Consider the following 17,628-nt stretch of genomic DNA (forward strand, 5'->3'; position numbering starts at 1 on the left):
AAAATGGGGCAGGGTAGCCCTCCTCAAACTGTTGCACGTGTGTCCCCCAAGTTGCTGCCCCAGGAGAAGAAAAATGGAGGAGGAGCCCAGCTCTCAACTGCTGGCCCAGACGTGAAACCTTTCACCACCATTTACACCTTGGGCCAGAGATGGTCACACAGGTCCACCCCTGTGCACGGAACACAAGGACAGGTAGGGGAGTTCAGAGCATTTGGTGAGCACCACAAGTATCCTTCACTGTTTCATTTGGCAGTTAAGAGTGTGTTTCTGGAAAGGGACAACTTTTGGAGGCCAATTGTTAGTCTCATAATTTCAAATTTGGCCCAAACTAAAAAATATCGGTGGAACCCTCAATTATTTTTGTCAACTGAAAGATCCATAGAGCTCCACTGGGGACTATTTGAGCAGTATTTCTGCAGAGAGCAACATGAATCTCTAGGGAGAGATGTCTTTTGAAATACATGTTAACAGGTGGGATGCTACAGTTCCTCCCCGAATACTCCTTGCAAAGGTCTGCGTTGGAGAGATGTAGGAACCCAAACCTATAGAGAATGCACAAGTGCCTGTGAGGCTGGGTGGAGATGCATCCAGAGTAGTTTGGGACAAGGGGCGGGGTTGTGGGGCAGTTAAAAACAGTGAGGTTCCCTAGCAGAGCTTAACTCCTTTTGCAGGAGTGGCCTTTGTGGGCCCGATAAATGCTGCAATCCATATCCACCGTGCGGTGCTTCAGTCCTGTGCTAGGAGCTGTTGGAAAGGGAGCGAGAAGGAATCAATTCAGGAGATTTTGAAGTGTGCCCTTTGGCCTTGGTACTCGAGATGGTGATTAAATGCACCTTTTGAATTACTACAGTCAGAAAGCGCGTTCCAAGAGCTCCGGATCCCCTGCCTTATTAAGACAAGCTGTTTAGATGGCACTAATGTGCTGACGTTCCTGAAAAGACTTGGAGCGGCACAGCTGCTGCCACTCAGAAGCCGACGTCTTTTGGACGGTCTGTTTCTTTTTGATTTGTGTATTTTGAAGTAGAGGCTGGGAGAGGAGCAAAGTGCAGCGTCTCCCATCAGTGTGCTAGGGCATGCAACTTGTTTATCAGCTGTTCCAGAGAATAATTCAGCTACTGCGAGCCAAAGGTTGGAATTGTGAGTATTGCAAAGATATTTTTAAATTTTTTTTTCCCATAATACCGAGAAAAGCTGCTTTGAAGGTAGTTCTTCTCTCTCTGATGGGCAAAGTCTTAGCCCTGAAATGGCTGCTTCTGTTTTATTAAGGCCTGTATATATAGCCCAGATCATTTTATTGAACATTCACCATTGCCAGACGCGTGCTAGGTGGATTATAATCACTTAATCAGCCTACTAACCCTAGGAAGTAATTGGTATTATTGTGTCCAATTTGCATATCAGAAAACTGAGGCTTAGAAAGGTAAAGCCTAGACTTTCCTAAACTCTGGATTTGAACACAGAAAATGTGACTTCACTCCCCCCCTACCTTAACCCTGCTGAGAAGAGGTAGAGCGTGCATGGAGACGTTTACTTTCTTCCTCTGCCTGCCTTTATGGTGTATGTGTTTGTGTCAGAAAGAGACCAGGGAAGGAAAACTCAACTGTTACACCACCTTCCTAAAGTGACAGACTGGTGGTAAACTGGTTTAGAAGGCCAAATATAAACTACCCTATGGTTCGGATTTACCAAAATCATGTGGAGGAAAGCTTCAAGGGACCAGCTGTATTTTCAGGCCTTCCGAAAGCCATCTGCATTACTTTGAAAAGATTTTGATATTGAATACTATAACCTATTTGGTTTGTCTTGTCCCAGTTAACCAGTGAGAGTGGCTGTGAAGATAAATTTAGCATCTTGTTGCCCACAATTTTAACTCAGAAAAGAACTTCCCAGAAATGTAGAGCAGCCTTACTTCTTAGAGGCAGATAGGGCTGAGCTAACTATACTACACAGATTCTGGAATAGAAAACTGGAAACTCTCTTAAGCAGGAATTATAACATCTGACCCAGATTTGTTAAAGTTCAGTATTGGGAGGATTTCACTTTCTGATCTGGTGAATTCACGTCCCTCTTCAGCACGTGACCGAGCCATCTGTAAATTCTGTGATAAATCAGCCGGCACCCATTTAGCTGCGGGTGCTGGTAGGAAAAGGTCTGTCTTCTACTCGGAGTCCCCTCTTTAGACTTTCAGAAATTTTGCCATGTGTTGGTGCCTCCTCATTAAGAACACTGTTCATGAAAACAAGTGAGTTGTGTTGACATTGCAATTTTTTTCTTCCGTGGATGTTCATTGGGAGACAGGGTGTAATAAATATGAGGGGAGGCAAATCGCAGATGTGGGGTGGGGGGAAGGTTGTGTTTGGCATAATGAGGCTTGGCAAACAAACAGATGCATGTGAAAGTCAAGTGTGGGCATGTGCTAACACCCCACTTTTGCTCATGGAGTGACTGACCACATGTGCCTCACTGGAAAGCAGAGCCTCTGTATTCCCACAGTAGTGACAATGACACGCTGAGCTGCCACCATCGCAGGCACACACACTTCTTCCATCTGCTCTAGCAGCCGATGCTTCCAAGTGACTTCCTGATGGCTGCACTGATTTTAGGTATTTGCTCCCCTTCTACCCCACTGGAGCCACACAGGAGCTGCAGAGGAAAGGATCTTTCTCCCATGCCGGTACTGTGGAGGGAAAAAAAGCCCGTTACATTATCCAGTCCTCGCAGCAGCTGCGGGTGGCAGGCAGGGCTTCAGGGACCACGAAGAAGCAGCTTCTGGAAGGTGAAGTCATGACTTTTCCAGGACCACACAGCTTGTGAGTTTTGGAGTTACTGACACCTAGGGTCTTTGGTTTCTGTTTTAACCTAAGACCCTTTATGCCCGCCCATTTATTCATTCCTCTGCTCATTTACTCACAGACGTTTCTGAAGCATCGGGTGTGTGCCCGGCACTGGCAGGTCTGAGAGGAGTTAGAGCGCTTGTTTGCAAGGGGCACTCGGCTGGCTGGAAGAGCAAAGGTGACCTCCAAACCCCTGTGGGCTCCAGACCGGTTTTATTTAGTGGAAACGTTGTTTTTAAAAATCTGAATTACTCTGAAAATAGGGAGTTTCCACTTACAGTCTCTGGCTGCGGGTTCTCATGATAAACTGGGGATCTGGCAGCAGGGTCCTCAGGGGCGCTGGGGGTCTGGTTGGAGCTGACCATCGTGACCCTGTGCAAGCAGGTACCGGCTCTCCCCTCCGCTGGCCCCAGCCTGGCCTCTGGGAGGGCTGAATTTGCGTTCTCCTGGGTTGCAATAGTGATAAAGGGAACAGTGCCCTCTGGGAGGGACTCTGAGCATGGCCTAGGAAGGAAGGAGAGGCAACCCGGGAAGGCTTTTTGGAGGAGGGGAGGTTTGAATAGTGATTTTCACGAAACAGAAAGGACAGGTGCCCTAAGGGGAGAGAACTGCAGAGGACATCACTAGAGGCCCATGATCAGGACACGATGCTCTGTCTAAACACTCTTCTGCAAAGAAAATTCCACTTCCGTAGGTAGAATCAGGTTCTTTTCCAGGCAATTCTGCATCGTCAAAGGTCAGCTCAAGCGGCTCAGTGTCCTCTTGGGCCGAGGCAGGGAATGAAAATCAAGTGGTTTTATACAAAACTTTTCTCAAACCTAGAAAAACGTGAGCTTCCAACTCAGGGTTTTTTGTGGCTTTGCATGATTGCCCTTATCTTTCCTGCCAGCTGACCATGCACTGAACCTCAGGGATTCTGGGCATTGGTTTTTTCATCTTAAACTGGTGACTGCCCATGCCACTCATCTCTTTCTGGACCCTGTATCAGTGGCCATATTTCAAGATTTTCTTTTTAATCATTAGGAATAATTTTTACAGTTCAGCTCTTCAAAGCCTGACAATGTGTCAAGCCAGTGGGGAGAGCTAAAGCGTATTTCACGATGCCAAAACATGGCTTGCCTTGGAGGGTTTGAGTGTATGATGACACTGTCGTGTTAAACTGTCTTATTCGGGATGCTAAAAGGGATGGGGGGAGAGGAGCCTTTTGAGGTCCCCAGCTGTTCCTGGAGGTGGGCACCTGTTCTGTTTTGTTTTGTGTTGGTTTTTTTTGCTTTCTCTGTGCAGCTGTGTGCAGGGAGATGGGGTCACGTGGCAGCTAATGCTGCCGATCCCGGGCAACTTTTGCTCAATAACTGTTTCCCAAATGGCTACTCGGGGACCTTTCAGAATTCACGAGAGCTGTCAGTTGTTATAGTAACCAACCCCCTGCTGTCGAATTGGCCCTGAGATGCCAGTCGAAGCGCTTGGAACAGGCTAACACATAGTCATTAGACAAAAGCGAGGAGAGATTCACGGCTCAAGGTTCATTTAAACACGCTCCGTGATACTTAAAAGACTGGGCCGATTCTCTTGGGGAAGTCGTGGATGGAGAAATTTTTAAGCACAAGCACACTTTTCAGGAAAGGGAAACTCGTATGTGTTCAATTTGTTCTTTCCTAAAAGCAAACCACCTTCCTCTGCGTTGGTCAAAATTAATTGCCTTCTCTCCCACGGTTGCTTGTGGGTGTCCTGTCGGTTCACCCAGACAGCCCCTCGATTGTTCAAGTTATTAGTTATTGATTTTATGGCATTTGCTTCTCGGCTAAGTGTTGTCAGTTTATGGGTGGTGGTTTTAAGCGCCTGTGATTGTGTGTGAGGCAAAACTGCGGAGATAGCCGGCTCCGCTCCAAAATCCCCGGAAGAGTGAATCTGGCAGAATTCAGAGTAGGGCTAAGGGTTGAGAAGAAGTCTAAATATTTTAGGAAGCTGCAAATTTCAAGTTTTTATGAACATTTGTAAAAACACTCCAACACACTCAGGATTTCTTCAGATTAATGTTTGCAGCCGCACCGAGCCTGTTCGTGATGTTTTTAAGGACAGTTGTAGTTCCAGACTGTTCTCCACAGAGGGAGACAGGAAGTTCTGAATTACAGCCCTCTCCCCTTCCCCCTTTTTATCATGTTCCCAAATTTTTACTTCCCCAAATTTTGGTCCCTGTGCCAAGCACTTTTACCCAAAATGGAGACTACTACCTATCAAAATAAATAAAGCTTATCTTGAGGGAAAAGGAAAAACAGAATATCTGGACCTAAAACTGGAGATTTAGAGGGTGTGTGTTCTTAGAAATAAAAAGCTAGGGAGCAGATGTGGCTCAAGCAGCTGAGTGCTCACCTCCCACATGGGAGAGCTCAGGTTCAGTTCCTGTTGCCTCCTGAAGAAAACAAACAACAAGCAAAACACAAAAACCACGTCAGGGGAACCGTTGTGGCTCAGTGGTTGAGCTTCAGATCCCTCATAGGCGATCCCGCGTTCAATCCCTGGCCCCTGGTACTTGGAAAAAAAAAATTTACCAAGTGAATCAGAAATTAACTAACATTGTTTGGAATTTCATACCTGAATTAATAGCTCTGCATGGGATTCTACAGAGCTTCCAAAAAGAGAGTCTCAGGATACCTGAGTTTGCCTTTGCTGATCTGTCAGCAGGGTTGGGAAAGAATGGGAATTATTTCTGGTGAAATCCTATAGCCCAGGGGGTTAGGAGGGTTAAATATAACTAATTAAATAATTAAGCACTTTTAGGTGTTCTCCCATGGCAGCACTGCATCTTTTCCATGCAAACGCCAGCCTCAGACTCTGGTTATTTAAGCTTTAAGCAGGAACTACGTAGAGGACTGAAAATACCATTATTCCTTACCAAATGCTCCTCCCCTCCTCCTTAGACATGCCTCTTCTACATAGCCCCAGTCTATTGTAAATCGGGGGAGTGTTTGTACAGAGATGAGAGGAATGCGTGGAAATCAGTCAACACCCAGGGTCATTTCCCAGCACCTCATTCAGAGAAATCCGTGGCAGAGGGAGGCCCAAATGGTACCCAGTAGATGTGTCCATTTGATATCATCCTATTTGGAGTGTGCTGACCTTCCACCCATACCAGGGCTAATACAGGCTGCTAATACACCAGGACAGCGTCAAGAGCAAAGTTCTCATTTCCTATTTCTTAATAAAGCCAGCCACCTCTGTGTCTACGCTGCCTCTTGAAAGTGTCCCAGACGAGGCCGGTGATGTGGTACATCTGTGTTAGAGTGGAGGGTGGCGTTGGTGTGGAACTCTCGGTGGCCAATTGAAAATACTGTCTTCTACACCTGTTCTCTTTTGTTTTTTGTCCATTTAGAGGGTGTAACAAAATAAAGTCCAAGGGCTTTCCCAGACGTTTCCGTGAAGTGCCTTCTTCTGGGGAGAGAGGAGAGAAGGGGAGCAGGTGAGGGGGCGGTCAAGCTTAAGGGGGGGAGGGGTCTCGATGGCCGGGACTGGCTTGCCCGATTTTTGTTTTGTTGCAATGGGGGTTAAAGTCTCTCAGCACAATGCTGAAATGCACCTGTTCTGCCCCAGTTCCCAAAGTAAGACTTGTAAATACCGATACCGGTTGGGGGTTATCTGCTTCCAATTCAAGTATGTCCTGTGTGTGCTTGCTTTGCTTTATTTTGCAGTTTTGAGGGTATTTTTTGTCTTTAGGGTCCTGCATACTGGGGGTGCTCTATGTTTGTGTGTATGTGTGTTGCATCCATTTTCTTTCCAGAATGTCAGATTTTTGCATGTTCTAGAGCTTTTTTTTTTTTTTTAATGCATGCATTTAGCCTTGCAAGTGAAAAATATCTTTTAGGAACCTAAAATTCCAGTTAAGTTAGGGATGAAAAGTGAGTAAGAAAGGAAAAGAAAAGTGAGGAAATGGGAATGTATCATGTATTTTTCCATAAGAAAGATAAAAATAAAAGGTAAAAGTACATGAGTTCTAGGTAGTTCAAATACTTCAAAAACGTACTATCTTGGAAATATTTATAATCTTTAGAAGTCATAATTGAACAATCTTAATCCCCACACATGAGCCTCTTGATAATATTTCTATAAGGTTTATCTTAGGGAAATTCTACTTAAATTAATTGCTTAATATTAAGTTGCTAATTAGGCTAATTCACTAAGTTCGTTGTGAGTACTTTTTCCTTTCAATGAGCTAATTTATAGAATTTACATAAAAAATTTTTACATGGAATAATTTGTTATTATAATTGGTTATGGATAAATCAGATTATTGAGAGAGAATTTTTAGTATCTGTCTGCTGTAGTCACGTATCCCTATGAGAGATGAAAAGGTATGATGAAGTTGTTGTGAAAGATTAATGAGAAAGTCCATGATTTGTCTTCTTTTTTTCTTCTTTATTTTTAAAGGAGCTTTAGATTACATAAATGTTACATATAGGGGATTCCCATATACCTCACCCTCTCCCCTTCCCACACTTCTTTTTTAGACTGCTTTTGGCTATCCAGGTACACTTTCCCTTCCAAATGAATTTGGTAATTGCCTTTTCTGTTTCTGTAGGCTTTTGGAATTTTGATTGGTGTTGCATTGAATCTATAAATCAATTTGGGTAGGATTAACATCTTCATGGTAGTCTACCAGTCCATTCACACAGAATGTCTTCCCACTTGTTTAGATCTTCTTTGATATCTTTTAGCATTGTTTTGTTGTTTTCTGAGTATAGGTCCTGAACTTCCTTGCTTAAGTTGATTCCTAGGTAGTTGAGCCTTTTTGTTGCTATTGTAAATGCAACTTTCCCCTAATTTTCTCCTCCGATTGTTCAGTACTAGTGTACAGAAGCATTACTGATTTTTGCATGTTGATCTTGTATCCAGCAACTTTGCTGTACTCATTTATTAGCTCAATTAGCTTTGCCTTAGACATTTCAGAATTTTCCAAATATAGGATCATGTCATCTGCAAATAGAGTTTTACTTCCTCTTTTCCTATTTGGATGTCTTTTTTTTCTTTTCTTGTCTAATTGCACTAGTTAGATTTTCTAGTACAACGTTGAATAACAATAGTGATAGTGGTCACCGTTGTCTTGTTCCCAGTCTTAGGGAAAGTTTTCAAACTTTCCTTGTTGAGTACGATGTTGGCTGTGGGATTTTTGTATATGCCTTTTATCCTATGGAGAATTTTTCTTCTATTCCTGTGTTTCACACTGTTTTTATCAAGAAAGGATGCTGGATTTTGTCAAATGCCTTTTCTATATCAATTGAGATGATCATGCGGGGGGTTTTTTCCCTTCAATTTGTTAATGTGGTTTATTACATTGATTGATTTCCTTATGTTGAACCACTTTGCATACCAGGAATAAATCCCAATTGTTTGTGGTGTATAGTCTTTTGATACGCTTTTGGATTCAATTTGCAAGTATTTTGTTGAGAATTTTTAAATCTGTGTTCATTAGAGAAATAGATCTGTAATTTAGTTTTTTTATAGTGTCTTTATCTTGCTTTGGTATTAGGGTGATGTTGGCTTCATAAAATGTTTTTGGTAATGTTCCCTCCTCTTCAATTTTTGGAAGAGTTTAAACAGTATTGATATTAATTTTTTTTGAAATGCTTGGTAGAATCCACCTGTGAAACCATTTGGTCCTGGACTTTTCTTTGTTGGGAGATTTTTTTTTTTTAAGATTTTGTTTATTTATTTATTTCTCTCCCCTTCCCTTCCCCCCATCCCGGTTGTCTGTTCACTGTGTCTATTTGCTACGTCTTCTTCTTTGTCCTCTTCTGTTGTTGTCAGCAGCACGGAAATCTGTTACCTTTTGTTGTGTCATCTTGCTGTGTCCGCTCTCTGTGTGTGTGGCACCATTCCTGGGCAGGCTGCACTTTCTTTTGTGCTGGGTGGCTCTCTTACGGGGTGCATTCCTTGCATGTGGGGCTCCCGTACACAGGGGGCACCCCTCTGTGGCATGGCAGTCCTTGCACGCATCAGCACTGCGCGTGGGCCAGCTCCACATGGGTCAAAGAGGCCCGGGGTTTGGACTGCAGACTTCCCATATGGTAGACGGACGCCCTAACAACTGGGCCAAGTCCGCTGCCAGTCGGGAAATTTTTGATGACTAATTCAATCTCTTTAAATGTGATTGGTTTGTTAAGTTCTCGTATTTCTTGTTGTGTCAATGTAGGTTGTGCATTTCTAGGAAATTGTCCATTTCATCTAGGTTGTCTAGTTTGTTAGCATACAGTTTCTCATAATATCTTCTTATGATCCTTTTTATTTCTGTGGGGTCAATCGTAACTTTACCTCTTTCATTTCATTTGCATATTCTCTCTTTTTCTTTGTTAGTCTAGCTAGGGGCGATCAGTTTTATTGATCTTCTCTGAGAACCAGCTTTTGGTATTGTTGATCTTCTCTACTGCTTTTTTGTTCTCAATTTCATTTATTTCTTCTTTATTTTTTCCCTTCTCCTTGCTTTGGAAATGGTTTGCCATTCTTTTTCTAGTTTCTCCAGTCATTCATTTAGATCTTTGATTTTAGCTCTTCTATTTTTCTTAAAAATTTATTTATTTTCTTATTTATCTGGCCCCCAGAACGTTCTCTCATCTGTCGGCTCATTGTTTGCTCGTCTTCTCCAGGAGGCACTGGAAACCAAACCCAGGATCTACCACATGGGAGGCGAGTGTCCAGTGGCCTAAGCCATGTCTGTTCCCCACAGGCTGCAGCTTGTGGCATCTGCTCATTTAGATGTCTAGCTCATTCCAGCAAGTGCAGCATCTGCTCATCCTCTTTAGGAGGCACTGGGACCTGAACCCAGGACCTCCCATGTGGTAGACCACATCTGCTTCCCTCTTCTTTTTAAATATAGATGTTTAGGGCTATAAATTTCCCTCTCAAGACTGCCTTTGCTATATCCCATATGTTTTGATAAGTTGTGTTCTTGTTTTCATTTGTCTTAATATATTTTCTGATTTCACTTGCAATTTCTTCTTCGACCCTCTGATTATTTAGGAGTGTGTTGTTTAGCCTCTATCCATTTATGAATTTACCTCTTTCCTATTATTTCCAGTTCCATTCCATTATGGTCTGAGAAAGTGCTTTGTATAATTTCATTCTTTTTTATATTTATTGAGAGCTGCCTTGTGACCTAACATGTGATCTATCCTGGATAAAGATCCATGAGCACTTGAGAAGAATGTATAATCCGCTGAGTTTCGGTACAACATTCTGTATATATCTTTTAGGTCTAGCTTGTTTGTCATATTGTTCAAGTTCTCTGTTTCCTTGCTGATCTTCTAGTAGTTCTATCTAATGATATGAGTTGTGTGTTGAAGTTTCCAGTTATTATTGTAGAGATGCTGTTTCTTCCTTCAGTTTTGGTAGAGTTTGCCTCATATATTTTGGGGCACTCCAGTTAGTTGCATAGATTTTTATGACTGTTATTTCTTCCTGGTAGATAGTCCCTTTTATTAATATATAATGGCCTTCTGTATCTCTTGAAACTTTTTTGCATTTAAAGTCTGTTTTGTCTGATATTAGTATAGCTACCCTTGCTCTTTTTTGGGCACTATCTGCATGGAGTATCTTTTTCCATCCTTTCACTTCCAGCCAGTTTGTGTCCCTGAGTCTAAGATGAGGCTCTTGTAAGCAGCAAATGTATGGCTCTTGTTTTTTCATCCATTCCATCAGCCTATATCTTTTGATTGGGGAGTTTAATCCATTCACATTCAGTGATATTACTGTAAATGCATTATTTTCTTCCACCATTTTATTCTTTGGTTTTCATTTGTGTTATCATATTTTCATCTCTCTTACCCTTTTGGTTATCCTTTCTGGTATTCTTTCTTCTATACTTTCCTCCAAGCCTCTCCTGTCATTTTTTTTCAGGCCGTAAGGCTTCCTTTAATATTTTCTGCAAAGGTGGATTCTTTTTTATGAACTCTCTTACTTTTCATTTGTTAATATTTTAAACTCACCTTAATATTTGAAGAATAATTTTGCTGAATAAAGAATTCTCAGCTGGTAGTTTTTCTCTTTCAGTATCCTCATTGTATCTCATACCACTGTCTTTGCCTCCATGGTTTCTGATGAGAAATTCACACTAAGCCTTACTGGTTGTCCCTTGTATGTGATGGTTTGCTTCTCCCTTGATTCTCTCAGAATTTTCTCTTTATCTTTGACATGTTACATTCTGAGTAGTATGTTTTTTGGAATAGATCTATTTGGATTTATTCTGACTGGGGTATGCTGTGCTTCTCAAACATGTAAGTTCATTTCTTTCATGAGTGCTGGGTAATTTTCAGGTATGATTTCCTCAGATACTCTTTCTGACCCTTTTTCCTTCTTTTCTCCTTCTAGAACTCCCACAACATGTATGCTGTTTTTCATGTTATCATTCAATCACTGAGACCCAACTTTATTGTTTCCATTCTTTTCTCTCTTTGTTTTTTTCTTTCTTCAATCTCTCTTCTATATCACTTATTCTTTCTTCAATCATTTCAAATCTGTTGTTGCATGCCTTTAATGTCTTTTTGATCTCACCAATTGCATTCATTCCCATGAGCTGTGTTACTTTTTCATTCAGGTTTTCAAATTCACTCAGTGTCTTCTTGATGTTCTGTATCTCTTTAGCCATATTGTCTTTAAACTCATTAATTTTATTTTGGAAATTTGTGTGCATCTCGTAGATTGGTTGTCTCAAATCCTTCATCTCTTCTGGGGCTTTGATATATTCCTTTTCTTGGGCTATTTCTTCCATTTTCTTAGTATGGCTTGTAATTTTTTGCTGATGTTTAGGCATCTGATTAGGTGGTGAGTTTACTCAGATGCTCAATTTCTCTCCCTTTTGTAGGGTTTTAGTGGCTGGAGGATGTGTCTTACTGCTGTTCTTTGATTCTTTGTTCAACTTGTTCTGGGTCTCTAGCGTTGTTCTTGTTAGTTGCTCAGATCTGGGCTATGGACTCAGTAATGGGTTGTAGACCCACTTTTTAGTGCCTTGGTTAGGGAGACTAAAAGCTGGAAAAAGCCTCTCTTACTTATTTACTTTTAATTTCCTCGCATGTAGTTCTTCAGTCTGCCAGAAGATGATGCTCTAGCAGCCCTCTCAGTTCAATGCCCGGTCATAGGGTGTTTGCTGCAACACAGGATCAATGTGACAAGAGCCTCATAATTCAAACTTTTTTTCAGAGGCAGTTCTCCAAGCTTTGCTAGCAGACTCCTCTCTTTTCCCAGGTAGAAAGTAATTCCACTCCCCTCTGTGTCCTCAACAACCAGTCCTGGTCAGTAGAGAGGGAGACTGAGAGGGTTAGATCTCACGAGTCCCTTGTTGGCTCCCAAGGCAAACAATGGCACAGCCCTACCTAGCCTGGAAGGGCTCATGGGACACAGCACACCAAATTTGTGGGTCAGAAGCTGAGTCAAACTTAGGCTCTGTCCCTCTCTCTCCCATGCCCTGGGGAGGTGGATCCCTGGGGCCCCATTTGTAGCTGCCAGCCCTGAAGACTGAGAATTCAAAAGTATCTATAGGGTGGGAGGGTGCCAGCATTTGCAGCTGTGGATTTTGACTCACAGTTTTGCCATCACAATTCTTTTCCTTTGCCCCTCTTTCCTTTGGGCAGTGTCCAGATTTCCCCTGGTGTCCTAAACCCTACAAGATTTTTTTCCAGGCCATTTTTGCTTGTCCTCTACCTATTTTTCTGGGAGAGAAGAGAATCCCATGTCTTTCTAGTCTGCCATCTTCCCAAAAGTCCAAAGATAGACTCTTAAGAGAGTCTTGACCTTGGGCATCACTTAGATGGTTTTGAACTAAAAGGTAGCACACCTCAAGGATAGCACAAAGATAAATGCATCTTCAGTTTCTAAGTCTTCCCCAGAAAGGACGCCATAGCCTTACCCATGACACAGGTGTGCTATTATTAACTCAAATGTATGTACTTGTTCCTAGATGTGGTAGTGGGCTCATTCCAGATTTATTTCAGATCATAAGAGAGATTCCTAGAGACTGTCTTTTGTTTCAAGGCACCTGCTGTCTTCTCTACTTCTTGAGTGCCTGAAGTGGGAGGAAGCACATTGTTTCATCTAGGTCTCAGAGTTGGGAGCAATCTTGGGAAACTATTGGTATTTATAGACTCCACCTGATTGTGAATCGAATATTTTACTTAAAATGTTTATGATGTAGTGGCTGAAAAGACAGACTTTGGTTCAGAGACATAGGTTCTAATTGCAGTTGTCATCCTTCCAGGCTACCAAAGCCCTCTGTGCCTCAGTGTCCTCCTCTAGAAGATAGTCTGATGATAGTTCCTTTTCATTGGGTTGTGGCTGAAATGAAATGAGGTGATAACAGGGCTCAATGTATGAAATACATTGCTCCCTTGAAAAGATGAGGAAAATGAGGGTCTGAGAAGTTACGGGCTGGGCCACCCTGCTTACTTGGCCAAGTTGGGTCTTCCATCCGAGGAGTGGTCCGAGCCCTGAACAATACCCCTTCTCCATGGTGAAGAGACAGGTGAGATGCGAGTCCTGTCCTCGGGGAGCTCCGAGTCTCTGCCCTTCCACAGTCCCTTGGCATGCTCAGTTCCCCGCCGAGCCTAGAGTCCTCCTCCCTCCTGGGGGTTCTGGGAACTTAGGACCACTTCTCCCTCGGCTCCTACTCTCCATTCTCTCCCCAGGTGCTTTTGCTGCCGCCTCCTGACCCAGAGCCACCTTTCTTCTGCTCTATAAAACCCTTCCACTCTAAACCCACAATGTCTAATAAAGAAAGAAAAAATAACAGAAGCCTTCCGGAGGACAGTGTGCCCCTCTCCTCTACCAGGCTGCTGCCGGAAGCAGGAGCATCTCAGCCGAGGCGCTTCCATCAGCCTCTCCTTCTCCTGCCTTTGTGTCTCTCCGTACATTCTCGTTTCCTTTCCTGGCCTGCATCTCCATCGAAAAGGTGGCCAGCAGCCAGGAGAAAAGCCCGACGTGGAGGCCAAATAGCAACACTCCCAGCAATTGAAAGGGCTGTTTCAAAGTTCATGTTCATTAACCGAAAGGCAGCAGCCCGTTGCCCCTTCCCAGGATTCCATCTTCTCCCACGGCAGGCGGAAGTGGGCTGTGCAGTCTGAGGAGCACAGGGGGAAAGAGCCGCCCAGGGCAGGAAAACAGCTGGAGCAAGTGACAGCTGATAATCCCCCAAAGAGGAGAGAGAAAAATGATAACAGTCAGACCAGATACTTGATAATTTTTTAAATTGTTGATTTAAATTTTGAATAGGTAATACTTCACATGGTTCAAAATCAAAAAGTTTTAAATAATACACTCCTCAGGATCTCCACCCATCCTCCACTCTGTCCTGTTCTCTACCCATTTGCTAGGAGGTAACCATGATTACTAGTTTGTGGTCCATCTTTCCAGAGATTGTTATGTTATATAAGCAAAATGAATATACATCATTTTATCCCATTTGTTTTACAGCAGAATACCATATACACTACCATGTGCCTTGCTTTTTCCACTTGCCGTGATTGTTCTCTATGCATATGTAGCTTCCTCATTCTTTTTTTAATCAAGTGTAGTGGTCCTTGTACAGATAAATCATGATTTATTTCACCCTTCTCCTGTGCTGTCATTTTGCTACTGTTCTCAGTCCTTTTTTTCTTACAAGCAATATTGCAATGAAGAACTTTGTCAGGTGTGTCATTTTGCAAGTTTGTAAATACGTCTGTAAGATAAATTCAAAGAATTGGCTGCCTCAAGGGGTATGTGCATTTGTAACTTTGGATGGTGCTAAATTGCCCTCCACAGTGGGAAAGCAAGGGGCGTTTGTATCAATAACACATGAGCACACCCATTTCTCCACAGTCTCCCCAGAGAAGTGTGTTTTTAAACTATGGGGTTTTTGTTTACCTGATAGGTGGGGGGGAAATGGTATCTTAGGATGGTTTTAATGTGTTTTCTCTTATTACAAGCAAGATTGAGTATCTTTTACACTTTAAGAGCCATTTGTATTTCCTTTCCTGTGAACCATTTGCTTATATTTTTTGCCCATTTTTCCTTTGACTTGCTGGTCTTTTTCTAATCAACTTGCAGAGGAGAGGTAGTCCTTGTCAGTGACATGGGTTGCAAATATTTTTTTCCCCAAATTGTAGTTTTCCTTTCAACTTTATGGTGCATCTTTTTCTTTTATATATCAATTTTATCCATATTTTCTTTGGGGGTTTCAGTATTTTGAGTCATAGTTAGAAAGTCTCTCTCCCTTCTGAGGTTACTTTTTTCTTTTAATATGGCTTCAATTTTTAAAATCAATTTTATTGATACATGTTAATAAAGCATACAACCTATTCAAAGTGTACAATCAGTGGTATTTGGTATAACCACATAGTTGTGCATTTATCACTTAAATAATTATGAGAGCATTTTGATTTCAATTTTTAATATTTAAATTCTTACATCACTTGAAATTTAACCTGGTTGGTAGTATCCACCTGGTTGGTAGTATTTAACCTGAAGTTGTAATCAACTGTTGTTCTTTCTCCCAGTTGGTCCCAAGTATTTAAAAAGTACTGCAATCTGGGGCCATGTAATGAGGAAGCACAAAATACCTCACTAGATCCTTAGAATATCACTCTCACAGCAAAGCACAGTTATTCAGTATGTTAATGGAACAAGTAGCTGCCCAAAGGCTTTTACCAGATCATTTTGGATTATAGACACTTAACAATATGTACAGTAAATAAAATGTGAATTTCCATTTCCTACTTCCTCCACAAGTGAGCTGCAGTATCGTGCCACTGTTAACCTTTCCAGTGAGGCATGGGGACTCTGCTTGTGCATTATGACAGTGATAAAAATGAGGCGGAGAGTCCCACAAACCTCAGTTCAGATGCTCGGAATATTCCCAGCCAGGTTCCACAGGGGGAGACCACCATCTCAACCCCCTGAAGTCAAGCCTACTTTTGTGGACAGCAGCTAGGCGCATTGTCAAGAACTGTCCAGTGCACGCCTCTCCGAGGCCAGCTGTAGTAGGAAAACTGCCGTGTTCAGATGCTTGGTCTTGTCAAAAGTGTGGTTTATGACATGGCTTTTGTTCTCTTACCTCCTGCAAGGATTTCCTGGCAAGCTTAATGTCTAGCAAGAGAGTATGCTCTCTTGAGACTACTTTTTGTGTATATAATTTGTTTATTTTCTCCCACTGCCCAAAAGACATTAATCACAGGCAGTTTGTATTATCCAATAAAACTCACTGGAGGGATCAGATTTGTGTCACTTCCAGCTCCACTAAGAGTTTAAGGGGATGTCTCTCTTATACATGCAAAATATTTTTAAACATTTTCTCTGTGTTTAAAAATTTAATATCTACATTCTCTCTCTCCCAAGCATCTTCAACATGATTTTGTTCTCTCTTCTCCTTGCGTCTGACAGGTCCCCCTTATCCAGGGGATAACAACCATATGTCCCAGAATTTCCAGGACATCTCTGATATGAAATGTGACCATCCAATTATCCCCCAGAGCACATTCAGATTGGTTAGATCACATGTCCTTTGTTACGGCTGGGGAAGTGTGCTTGCCAGAAGTGCATTTCTGAGTTTTTCTTTCTAAAAGAACCCTTCCTGAAAACGTACTGAGTATAAACTGAGTTTTGCAAAATAAGTCATTTAGTGTGCAGTAAAGAAAACTTTGCAAAAAGTGAGTGGTTGCATATTAAAAAATCTCACCTTAGAATTTAAATTAGGCTCCTTTTCAAGTCAGGCCTATGAGTGATTTCAAAGAATTCCTCATTGAGGAAAAGTCCAGCACCCACAGCTGTTTTCTTCTGTTGTAATGTTTGTCACTCTAGTGTCTTGAAATGTTTTGCTCTAATAAATCAATCCATGTTTTTTTTAACACAGCTCTCAGTCATCTTCCTTGAAAGCATGCAAACATTTTCGACTTTCAATTAAATGGATCTTAGTCACACAGGGCTTACCACACCAGATTCATTTACCAAAATAAATATTAATGTGATTTCTGTACTCGACAGCATGAGAAGAAATGGGTTTATTAGCAGGCGTGCCACTGTAAATTTAAATGAGGGCAGTATATAAATCAGTTAAGATTGCTTAATTAATATTCAGCAACCACTCAGCCAACTGTTCTGGTCTGCAATTAGAATTTTCTGTGTACACTACTAACAAAATCCTTGTCACTCAGATGTGATTATAAAACCATTGAGCTTAATTAGAAGACAGTGACTTGCTTTCTAATCCTTATATATCAACGTTTGGTTATTTTATAAACTCAGGTTTTCATTAGGCATCTAGAAACTGTTATGACCCCCCCCCCCCAGTGCCCCTGGAACAGTTGTTGTCAAGAGAGGTAGTGCTGTACCAAGGATGCTGGATGAGAACACCATGACCTCACAAGCGTGTCAGAAAGGGTGTATGTGTAAGTGGGCCTATAGGCCTAGAAATGCATTCTCCTAGGGCAGGCTTTGGATGCCTATCTTTTAAAATATACACAGCACTGCTGAGTAAAATTCTAGACATTACCCATGTTCAGTCTTCCTGGGTTTCGAGATCAGCACCTTGCTTTTGAAAATTACTGGTCATCTAAATTTTCCTATCGGAAGGTTCAGGTTCCTGTCAGAAGGACAGAAAGAGATGTGGCCAGAAATTTGTTTGACCACATCAGAGGTTGCTAAGCAGGTACCTGGGAAAACCAAAGTAGCAGAAAGGAAAGGCTTTATGTAGAAGGCTGGTCTACGTAAAGACGTGTCAGATGCCTGGAAGGAAGGATAGTGGGAGTAATTGCCTATTCCTTTTGATTAGGAAGCCTCTAAC

The 17,628-nt window shown here is 42.0% G+C and overlaps 1 protein-coding gene across 4 annotated transcripts in view; it reads left to right on the forward strand.

Annotated features, from left to right (window-relative positions):
- The window catches only part of PTPRG (protein tyrosine phosphatase receptor type G), a 698,663-nt gene that overhangs the window by 612,086 nt on the left and 68,949 nt on the right, over positions 1–17,628 (forward strand). For 2 of the 4 annotated variants that reach the window (XM_058288182.1, XM_058288183.2), the window contains exon 14: positions 6,205–6,291. The exons of the other annotated variants lie outside the window; for them this stretch is intronic. In XM_058288182.1, coding sequence (XP_058144165.1) covers positions 6,205–6,291 — 87 coding nt within the window. The remainder of the gene's footprint in view (positions 1–6,204; positions 6,292–17,628) is intronic. 4 annotated transcript variants of the gene reach the window in all.

Source organism: Dasypus novemcinctus, chromosome 26 (genome assembly GCF_030445035.2).
Source record: "Dasypus novemcinctus isolate mDasNov1 chromosome 26, mDasNov1.1.hap2, whole genome shotgun sequence".
NCBI lineage: Eukaryota > Metazoa > Chordata > Mammalia > Cingulata > Dasypodidae > Dasypus > Dasypus novemcinctus.